The 11,438-nt window shown below is 32.7% G+C and overlaps 2 protein-coding genes across 2 annotated transcripts; both read right to left on the bottom strand.

Moving 5' to 3' along the window:
- On the bottom strand, nucleotides 10-4,252 carry LOC107616777 (putative disease resistance protein At1g63350). The gene is made up of 4 exons (XM_016318701.2): nucleotides 3,590-4,252; nucleotides 2,187-2,912; nucleotides 1,180-2,076; nucleotides 10-198 (listed from the first exon to the last, which is right to left on the bottom strand). Exons 1-4 carry the CDS (start codon nucleotides 3,965-3,967, stop codon nucleotides 190-192), a joined length of 2,010 nt encoding a protein of 669 aa, XP_016174187.2. The 5' UTR covers nucleotides 3,968-4,252; the 3' UTR covers nucleotides 10-189.
- LOC110266253 lies at nucleotides 4,126-5,540 on the bottom strand. The gene is made up of 3 exons (XM_021110530.1): nucleotides 4,836-5,540; nucleotides 4,238-4,426; nucleotides 4,126-4,131 (listed from the first exon to the last, which is right to left on the bottom strand). The coding sequence occupies exons 1-3, from the start codon at nucleotides 5,433-5,435 to the stop codon at nucleotides 4,126-4,128; spliced, it is 795 nt and encodes a 264-aa protein (XP_020966189.1). The 5' UTR covers nucleotides 5,436-5,540.

The following is an 11,438-nucleotide window of genomic DNA, read 5'->3' as shown; positions in this document are numbered from 1 at the left end:
ACACATGCATTTTTTTTTTCTTTTTTGCATTTTTAATTTTTTTTGGATTTTTTTAAAACAACTATAATATAAAACAAATCAAATTGCAACTGACAAAGTGACAACAAATCTTTTCTCTTCATCAACTCCTTTGATATGGCTAGGTGTCGCATCTTTTGTCTTTAACTCCATCTTTAGAATTGGACTCCTCTAATAGAACTGTTAATATAATTGTGTCAATTTGAAGAAAGATAAATGAAAATGAAAAATTTAAACTTTATTAGTAGCAGTAAAATTAAAATTTAATGTAATGTGATACTTCACTTTAATTCGGAGTCTACTAGAAAGACAAAATTATTGATAAATAAAATACAGTTTATTTTATACTTAAATAAAACAAGCTTTAAACTTATGAATTCTCCCTCTACATTTCTAACAAGAGAAGAAAGAGGGGGAGGGGGAGAAAAGGGAAGATGAACAACATTGCAAAGTTTAGTTGAAGTGTTCACAGTTTTAGAATTTGCATTAAGTGCATGATTCACAAATTGTATTTATAAAATCATTGGAAAAATGAACCCATATCATCGTGAGTGAGGTGTGTAGTGCGTATGACAAAATAAAATGAATTATCAACCTACAAACTATTTAGTCATAACGTATAAATAAATAATTTTATATTCAAATAAAAATACATAAGACTTTCGAGCTAACTAAAAATCCTTAAGAATCTTCATTCTGGTCATATTTTAGAGTATATATATAAAGATTAACTAATGATTTTAGGTCAAGAATCTTACATGTAGATTTAGATAGAAGGAATATGATGCATGTCCCTTACATATCTCTGAAGTGGGTATGAGAATTATGAATAAGAGCAAAATGCAAAACATCTAACTTGGTAATCTTTTCCTTTTCTGGAATTTCTGGTTTGTAGGTGAGTAGGAATCTTTGGTGTTTTTGTATAACAACAGGTCCCACAGGAATACATACAGAATGCATGCAGAAGAGACCTAATTAACAGGGGTTGATATTTAGAGTATTTACATATTTTGTATAGATGATTTTGCAGAATGAGTATCCCTTTCTCTTTGCTTCCTAGCTTATCAAACAAAGCTAATTCTTTTAATAAATTTCAAGAAGTTTACTTTATTTAATCTCATCAAAACATCGACTAAAAAGATAAAGGAATTAAATACATACCCCTTCAAATACGTTCCGTACAGCACAATTGAGATCACCCTCAACCAAGAATGCATGTTTTTCTCCAAACGGGTCGACTTCAGTATCTTCATCAAACGGGTCGACTTCAGTATCTTCTTCATCCTTGAATTGAACTTCCATCCAGCTGTTCACAGATACTGTACCTGCACAGAAACTTTCCATCTTGCTGCAATCGATTAGCAACAAATGAAGCAAGGATGGAAATTTTAACTCAATGTTGCCATTGTAAAACCTTCCAAGGTTTGGTAGAGAGCGAAGGGACAGAGTTTTCAGTTTATGAAATACTATTATCTCCTCTTCTACATGCCCTGATAACTCTTCTACTTCTTCAGACACAACCTCTTTCAGTGATTCACAGTTTTCTATGGACATATTCTTCAGCTGATGCAGAGTTCTGCTTGTTGAAGGTGTGAACAAATTCACAAGCCCATTGCATTCTGATATGTTTAACTCTATTAGGCTCGAGAACGATACCTCGCTTGGTACTATGCTCCTCAAACTATGACACTTATCTATTTGCAATTTTTGAATATTTTCAGAAATGTGTTGCACCCAAGAATGCTCTAACCCAATGGAATTCAGCTGAGACAAGGAACTCAACTGCAAACACTTCACTTGTGGAATAATTTCTTTCACACAATCCATGGTAGGTCTTTTAGTGCAGAATATCTCTTTGAAAGAGCTACAACATACAATGAGGTTTTCTATATTGGGCAGCCGTTGAAGAAATTCATATGGTAAGGTATCTGAATCATCATGAAAACATTGCAATTGAAGAGCTTCTAAGTTTGAAAGGTTGTTCACATGAAACTGTCCATGCAACATCATCATGATCTCCTCCTTGCTGACTGCTAAAAACTTCAAGTACGGGATTACCTACAAGGGAAAAAAAATATTGTCAATTCAGCATACTACATAAATGATAGTCAAAATAATCAATAAGACATGGATGTATAAATGTCATAAAGACTAACAAGACATGAAACCTTTTTTGGCAAGAAAATGGCTTGATTCTCTGCTTGTGGACATTGAAATTCTTGAGACTCAAATTGGAATGTCTTCAACTTTCTACAGTAGAATAAGTGCACTTCCTCTAGCTTGTGCAGAGCAGGGTAAAAACATTTCATTTCTGGCAAAGACCACAATTTTATGGAGGTCAAGCTTTGCAATGCAAACTCTTTAGGAGCTCCTTCAACAACTACTTCATCCTTTGCAACAATTTCCACCAATCTATCACACTCTGTCACTTCCAGTTTCTCAAGTTTATTTAGATTTTCAGCCACAGATGTTAGAAATAACCTTTGAAGGTTGTTGCATCCACGAACATAGACTTCTTGAAAGCTCTGAAAGTAACTAATTTGTTGAGTAGGATCTGAATTCCAAACATGTTCAAGATTTGGTAGTTGCTCAATAGTCAATTTCTTCAACCTGGACATTAAAGAATTGATCTTTGTGCCTTTTGCTTCATGTGTCACTTCAAATATTGCTGTCACGGAATCACATTGTCGCACTACCAACTCTTCCAATTTACATAGTAAACTGAGTATGTGAGAGGGTATTACAATAGATGTGAATTCACATTTTTCCACAATCAAGATCTTCAATCTGATGAAGCACAAGGATGGAACTCGAAATGGAGCATTCCATATTCCATGTATCATTGGGTGTTCGCTGAGCTTCAAATCCTTTACTTCCCTCACAAATTTTGCAACCTGTGCATGAAATATAACAAAAATGTTAAAATAATCAGTCCAGATGTTAATTGACTATACAAAATCTAGTATTTTGATCCAATTTTAATTCTCATGACGTATACGTTTTTTATTACATCTTTTTTAGAAATGAAACATATTATATCTTTATAAATTTTTATGTTTTCCACTTCAAATAGTCACATCATCAGTTAAAAATATCACATAAATTTTTTGCTTTATATCTTGAGTAGTATATTTATACAAGATTAACTACTCAAATATATTCTTCTACAATACAATACAATTCTTCTCAATTGTTAAATTATGAATACATATATAAAATATTTGTGCAAATTGTGAAAAATTATATCATCCAATGTAAAATTAATGGAAATTTTACAACAATAATGATGCATATCATATCTGCTTTTAATGCAACATCGGATATAGGTTGTCATATTAAAAATGTGCTATATATATTAATATATAGCATATCACTTAGCTAAAACTGTGTCGATCAATGCTAATTCAAGTTATGAGATGAATTCTGAAAGTTAAAGAATATAGATTCGTATAAAGTAAGTAAATTTTTTTCTTTAAAAATTAATATTTGTTGTTATAAACACATAAAATGGATTGAGAAAAGCTGCCTCTTAGAGAAAAAGCAAGAAAGGAGAAAACAAATAAATACATACCTTTGCCTTGTAAATATTAAGTAAGGTAGAATTAAGATCAACTTCCAATGGGGTTGCATCTCCATATTCCAAAAGAACTGCTGACAACTTGTTTGTATTGATGGTACTTTCGCAGAAAATTTCCATCCTGTGGCACTCAATTACTTCCAATTCCTCCAACGATGGAAAGCATAAGGTAAAATCCCCATTGTAAAATCTTCTAAGGTTTTTTAAACCTTGAAATCTTAACTCTTGCAGCTGCTCAAATACTATCTCATTATGAATTGATTCTTCTCCTTCATCAGACACAATTTCTTGGATGGATTTACAATTAGATATTTTCATCTCTTTGAGTTGAGACAAACTTTTAGCTGTTGCAGATGTGAACAAATATATCATGCTATCGCATTCAGATACAGTCAAATGTGTCAAATTGGAGAAACAAACAGGAGAAGAAATTAAACTTGTTAAACCAGAGCAGCTTTTTACTTCTAAGGTTACCAGAGTTCTGAGAATTGATGATTCTCGTATCCAAGAGCGTTCAAATCCTATGGAAATTAGTTCTGAAAGAGAAGCCAACTTCAATTCTTTAAGATGTGGTAGAAATTGGGCGCAATCCGAACTAGGCCTTTCAAAGCAGAATATCTCTTTGATAGAACAATTTTTCACTTGGAGAGTGTTTATACAGGACACTTTTTGGAGAAACGTATATGGAAGTTCATCAGACTCAAGCTCAACATTAAAACTCTGCATATCAGAAACATTTATGTCGCAAAAGTGGCTTCCGTCACATTCTTCATGTCCAATCATTTTTGCTTCTCTTTCATCAAACAAGAAGTTGGTCAATTTAGGAGTAACCTGGACAGAGAAAATGAGGCCATCAATTCAAGTTGTTAGAGAAATAACTAAACCAAATGGACTTAATCTTATATTATTAAAATTATAAGAATGAACTCCATACAAGAGAAAAATATAGGCTATAGCACAACAAATACTTTATATAATTGATAATTTTGTCTTTGGAAGTGGGAACGAATATATAGACTCGTGATGCTGATCGCAAGACATGTCCACCAATATATTTTGAAGAAAGATAAAAGAAAATATAAAGTACATTATTTTTACATATAAATCATACATTAAGAAAAATTTATAGGCACTTTTATACAACACAACTCACTATCCATATATTACAAGATTTTTTAACCTATTTGCCATTAGTAATCTCATGTAGAAAATATAAAGCAATCGCATGATTAATAAGTACCTCTTTGAAAGAGACTTCGTCCTCAATTTGTGGATCATGACCATTCAGTGTCTTCAACAGGACACAATGCAATGAACAGTAAAAACAATTGAAGCTTGGTAAATCCAACAGTATCAATAAAGTCAACCGTGGGAACTTAATAAGGTTTGAAATTGCTCTTTTTGGTGTAGTTTCATTCCCTGCAATGATTTCCACCAAGCTTTTACAATGTTTCAACTCTAGATTTTCAAGATTGACAAAATCCTTGGCTACTGATTTTGGGAACAAGCTTGTAAGGCTTTTACATGTATCAACACGCACTTGCTGTATAAGTTGAAAGTTGAGTACCCCATCAGGATCTTCATTCCAAATGCTATCCAAATTCGGCAGCTTTTCTAATACCAACTCTTTCAATGAAAATTTAATTGGTAGGAGTGTCTTGTCTTTTGTTATGCATTTCACATCAAATATAATTTTGACAGAACTACATTTTTGAACTTCCAATTTTCGCATGTTATTTAAAAAAGGAAGTAAATGAAGAGGTATTACTTCGAATAAAAAATCACATTGATGCACAATTAGGGACTCCAAATTACCGAAGTATGCTTCAGGAACTGGCATTGAGCCACGCCAGATCTCTTGAAAATAGAGGCTTTCTCTGAGACCAATCTACACATGAAAACAAGAAATTTAATTACTCCTTGTTTGGTTCTCTTGCAAGTTATTTCTCATAAGCACCTATATAAATTTAAAATAGAAAGATGCTTCTGGGCTTCATCTTGCTTAATGTCATTCATTATTTAACGGCATCTGATTGAAATGTTCTAATATTACTTCAATGTTATGCGAGTTTTTTTTTTTTTTCCTAAAGATAGAAAGACTCGAACCCGCAACCTCTTAAATGAGTACGGGGAGACTATGTCATTTGAGTTATTATTCATTGGCAATGTTATGCGAGTTTATTATTATAAGTTTATAACTAGTGTATTTAATCCACCCTCTTATTTATTTATTCTGTGTAATAATAATAAACACAATATTAGTTTAGATGGTTAGCTCTTTTTATTTTTAACTAAGAGATTTTATATTTAAATTGTACAAATAACTATATATATTGAAAATTCTGTATATCAAACCTCTTTCCCTCTTTCCATCTTTATATAGTAGATAAGAATATTGTTAGGAATGAAAATTATTAAAATAATCTTCCAATATATCATGACATATCTTTTGTTTTGATTTTATGCGACAAATTCCATTATAATATCATATAGATTTAATTAGATGATAAATCATTTAAGTTGAAATGTTTATAGTTGAATTTTTATTCGACGCACTAAATATTACTATAAGAATTTTAAAAAACATGTTTTTTATAGCGTCATAATTATTTACATGTAATACGTATTTTTTTAAGATCCTACAAGTGACAAAAATATAATAATAAAAAAAGTTATAAAGGGAGTCAAATGAAAACTGAATAAAGTCATAGAATTTTAAAAATATTGTAACTTCTCCTTATGAAAACAAGGTTGTTATGTAATATTTCAATATATAAAAGAGCATCTATCAAATAAAATATTGTAACTTCTCCTTATATATAAAACAATTTAACTAGGTATCATTTAAAAATAGTATAATATTCAGCCTTTTATTATAATAATTAAAAAAATTAAAACAAATACAGAAAATCCAGAGGCGCACATGGAAAACTCAGAGGTGCACATCGAGAAGTCATCCTCCGCTGTAGTTCATCCCTGCCACCTTCCTTTCCGCGCTCATCCTCAACGCTGCTTTCCTCTTTCTCGGCGCTCATTCACAACGCCACATTCCCCTTCGTCAACACTCATCTTCGTCGCCGCCTTTCTCCTCCTCGTCGCCGTTCGTCCACGCCTTTCTCCTCCTCGTCGCCGTTCGTCCACGCTGAAAACTTACCTAAGGTTTGGATGGATTTCTGACCCCATTACTTTTTTTATTATTCTGTATAAATTTTGATTTTTTTGAAATAAAAAATCGAATAAAATGGCCTGAAGAGATTTTCATATATATTGCAATGTTAAATTATTTTTGCATGTGCAATTTCTGTATTTTGGAAGTGTTTTAAAAATATTTTTTGTATAACTTCATAATTTTAGATGTGTTATAATTATTTTTTAATGTTTAAATTTAGATTTTAGATTTATGATTTTGGATGTGTTTCAAAAATATTTTGTATAACTTCATAATTTTAGATGTGTTACAATTGTTTTTTAATGTTTAAATTTAAATTTTAGATTTATGATTTTAGATGTGTTTTAAAAATATTTTTTGTATAACTTAATAATTTTAGATGTGTTACAATTGAAAAAGAAACTACAATTGAAAATATTTTAGTTTATATATATAATTATATTCGACCATTCATCACTAGAAAGTCGTAAAATAGATCCTGCATTTTATCAAAGATATAATAAGTAAGGGATTAATTTTTTTCTAAATGCACTAATCTTTAATTCCTTTTGTCTGTAGATACAAATTGAAATTTTAAAGAAGAAAACCATTTTATAGAGAGAGAAGAGAGAAAAAACGTAAAAGAAGGAAATAACAACTAACTATGAAGTGGGTAGGAAGTTAGAAAAATTTTAGTTTTTAAAATTTAAATTAATCTTAATTATAAATGTGTATTCTAAAAAATAGAAATATGTTTTAATTAAAAATTAATTAAATAATATTAAAGGCTGATCAAAGGCTGAATTTTATTGTACAAGTAGCATTTTCCATAATATAATATACTAAACCTGGAATTTGTTTATTTTTTTATCTATTATTCCGATTATGTAGTTTATAGTATCAGGAAATTTTTTATTTTGAAAGAATAAAAGACGTATTTTTTTGTTATTTATTTTTCGAATGGTGGTAGCAACATCATCTTCCCATTGGACTTCATATGGTCCATATTTGCTTTGTCCTGAGCGCAACTTGAGTGAATTTAGATTTATTATGTGGATGTGGGGACAGAATGTTGTCATCCTCCAGAGTGTGCGGCCAAAGATGGATAACTGTTGCAATGATGGAAAACACAAAGTACGTTTGCCTGAGTATAACCATCTCAGCATTGGCAGCTCTTCAAGATGCAAAACCTGAAGCTGCTCAAATATTATCTTCTCATCTGCTCAAATATTATCTTCTCATTAGATTCATCATCCTCTTTGCATATTATCTCTCTCATTGATATACAATTGCTTATCTCCATATGCTTGAGTTGACTCAAACTTTCTGCTGTTGAAGATGTGAACATATACAACAAACCATGACAATGATTTACAACCAATTTCGTCAGACTAGAGAAAGACACCTTGCTTGCTACTAAGTTCTTTATATCAAAACACCACTTCACTTCCAATGTTTGGATATTATCAAGCATGGAGTGTGTAACACTCTCACTATCAAAAGTCACATTTTCGGCTGCGCTATTCTGATAGCAATAAGTATTACGACTACTTTACATACTAAATATTAAAATAGGAGCCTGCGACTCGACACTGTATCGCTGATTTTTTTGAAAATCGAAAATAAATACTTTATATTAAGAAAAATGCAAGCAGGCATATATTCATATACAAGACTCCTTACATAATATCTTATAATATAATATACATATAAAACATACAACTCCTATTCCTCTTACAAAATTGTAATAACAAAGACGAGGGAAGAAAATAATCTAATTAACACAACAGCATATAAACCAAACGAAGTATAACTCTTCTTAATGCCTCTTCATTTGGTTCTTGAAAAAGTAAAGCTGTAGGGGGTGAGAAACTAACCACACGGTCTCACCACGGAGTTTCAAAGTTGTCATAAGAAGATATTTAATAAGAAAATTATTTTTAAGCTCAGTGATTATCATTGCCTTATGAATCTTTTAAAAACCAATGGGTAAACGTTCAAAACCTTTTCAAAGAAACAATGTTTAATCTTTCAGAAATCCGAAACCTTTCATTTCTTAAAAGAAAATCTCAATCAGAAACCAACCACGCAATCAACAACACAATCATTAATTCAGCACCAAAGTTCATTCTCAAATGTAGCACGCCAGGACAAACACAAGCAAGATAGACAAGGAAAGCACAAGTAGGTAGCAGTTACAGCAAATAGATCAAGTAGCAGTAAAGAACAGTTTAGCAATTAGGCAAACCCAAACAAGTTCAAACCCAAACAAAACATACAAATGCATATGATGCATGCATGTCCTATGGCTGATGAGGCTCATCTGTCGGTTATCCAGCCAACCCGACAAGTCTGAATTGTCCTTAGACTGTCCCCCGACGTGCATCCCCAAGAGTCTATGCATAATTTTTTCTCAAATAATCAATATTGCTTAATGGGGGTAACATTCCCGGAAATTTATATAGTGCCCGGTCACACTTACGTTGTAAGGTTAACAAAGTATCGAGTTTTCAACCTAGTACACGTGGTGGCAAGCCATGGTACTTTATCCAGGAAACCTCGTATCTCAGATAATTCAAAGATCATAAGCCATGTGAATAATTCAAAGTTCATATCTCAACATTCTTAACATCATAATCATTCATCAATCCAAATCTCATTTCCAAATTCATTCAAAAACCATATTTCAAAGAAAATCCTCATCATCCTTCTTTCCATTTCGTTCATTATAAATCAATCTTAAAACATATAAAGTTTAAAAAAAAAAACAAATCTTTTTAAATAATTAATTCAAGAGGCCATCAGACCTTTCTTCTTTCCCTTCTTTGACTTTTTTTCTTTCTTCAACTTAGGGCAATCTGATTTGAAATGCCCAGTTTCTTTACAGTTGTAACGTATCACCTTGATGAGATCTTTTCTTTGTTTCCTAGAACTTCTTCCCTTGCTTCTCTCCTTGAACTTCACCATTTTCCTGAATTTTTTGGCAAACAACACAAATTTATTTTCAGAGAAATTATCACTGGATTCATCATCTAGGAGGTTAGTAACAGATGTAAAAGTAATTCCTTTCTTTTTTGAATCTTTTTTAAATAAGTATTTTCAAAAGCAAGTAGGTTTCCTCTCAAGTCATCATATGTCATGGAATCTAGACCACTACTCTCAGATATGATTAATACTTTTGTTTTCCACTCTTTTGTGAGACATCTCAACACTCTTCTCACAAGCACAGATGCAGGATACTTGATTCCCATAGCATCCAAGCCAACAATGATGATGTTGAATCTTTCGAACAGTTCATCAATAGATTCTCCTTCCTTCATTGCAAACATTTCATACTATCTGTTTAGCATATCTATCCTGGTCTTCTTCACAATGGTGGTTCCTTCATGAGTAACTTGAAGTTTGTCCCAGATTTCCTTTGCCGTTGTGCATCGTGATACCCGTCGGTACTCCTCAAAGTTGATTGCACAGTTGAGCAAGTTGATAGCCTTGGCATTGAGCTTCACCTTCTTTCTGTCTTCTTTGGTCCAACTGGCTTCGGGTTTAAGAGAGACTACTCCTTCAGCACTTGTGGTGGTTGGATATTGAGGATCCTCCAGGATGATCTTCCATAGTATGTAATCTACTGCTTGCACAAAAATCTTCATTCTCTCCTTCCAATAGGTGTAGTTCTTCCCATTGAAAAGAGGAGGTCTGTTGCTTGACTGTCCTTCTGTCAGATTGTAGGACACCAAGTTTGAGCCACTGTTCTCTGCCATCTGGATCTTTTCTCCAAGCTGCGAAGCTTGATCTCTTTGAGACCAAGCTCTGATACCAATTGATGGTTTTCAGTGGCTAAGAGAACGGGGGATTGAATCTTAGCCCCTTTTTCACTTAATAACACTTGCTGGTCTTTGAAATAATTTCTGGAGACTTTTTTATTTTTATCTTGTACCCAGCCACGAGACTTTTCTTTTTTATCTCGTCACCCAGCACGAGATATTTTTCAGTTTTATCTCCTGGGTAGCAGAAACAGAAATGGAGTAGAAGAGAGAGAGAATTACACCAAGATATATCCTAGTTCAGCTGCTAAGTGCAAGGCAGCCTACATCCAGTCTCCATCACAACAATGATGGAATTTCACTATAATCATTTTTTAAAACACCAATTCTCCCTAGGAACTACCCTTTCTAGCTGGGACAAGTCCAAAATCTAAACCCCAATCCTGAACTTGACTTGGTCACAGCCAAGCTTTCAACTGCTAAATGCTAACCCAACTTGTAAGGAGATTCCCACAGAATCATGAAACACAACACAGATGTACAAAGGACCTCTAAGGACATCTATGGCTTTTTCTTTTAATTTTGCACTCTCTGCCTTTTTCCGCTCTATGGCTTTTTCTTACAAACCTCGCTGTTTGCCTTTTTTCATGAGACTCAAGACAGACAAAATTAAACAGAAAAATCACAAAATGAAGAACATTGAAGGAGAAGAACTTCTGTTAGCTTAGGTAGCTATGAGAACTCTGTGCCTTGCACTCTCACTCCTTGCTTCAAGCCCTGGCTGTTCTCCCTTATATATAGGGGGAAGCCTCCACGGTTGAAACCAAATGAACCAAGCTAAACTTCTTCTTCTTCATGCAAAACCGGTTCGGCCACAGAGAGAGGAGAGATAAACAAATGCTTAAACCAACATGCAATTACCTCTGTGTCTTCC

This window comes from Arachis ipaensis, chromosome B09 (assembly GCF_000816755.2).
Source record: "Arachis ipaensis cultivar K30076 chromosome B09, Araip1.1, whole genome shotgun sequence".
NCBI lineage: Eukaryota > Viridiplantae > Streptophyta > Magnoliopsida > Fabales > Fabaceae > Arachis > Arachis ipaensis.
This window is presented reverse-complemented; position numbering and strand designations above follow the sequence as displayed.

Bases quoted from the DNA above. Each gene is read 5' to 3' on its own strand.
- LOC107616777 (XM_016318701.2), bottom strand. From the start codon at position 3,967: ATGATATATTTGTTCACATCTGCAACAGCTAAAAGTTTGTCTCAACTC. The intron at 2,913-3,589 runs GTATGTATTTAT...TTTCATGCACAG, and splicing joins TTAATATTTACAAGGCAAAG to GTTGCAAAATTTGTGAGGGA. The intron at 2,077-2,186 runs GTTTCATGTCTT...TTTCCCTTGTAG, and splicing joins CCATTTTCTTGCCAAAAAAG to GTAATCCCGTACTTGAAGTT.
- LOC110266253 (XM_021110530.1), bottom strand. From the start codon at position 5,435: ATGCCAGTTCCTGAAGCATACTTCGGTAATTTGGAGTCCCTAATTGTG. The intron at 4,427-4,835 runs GTACTTATTAAT...TTCTCTGTCCAG, and splicing joins ACGAAGTCTCTTTCAAAGAG to GTTACTCCTAAATTGACCAA.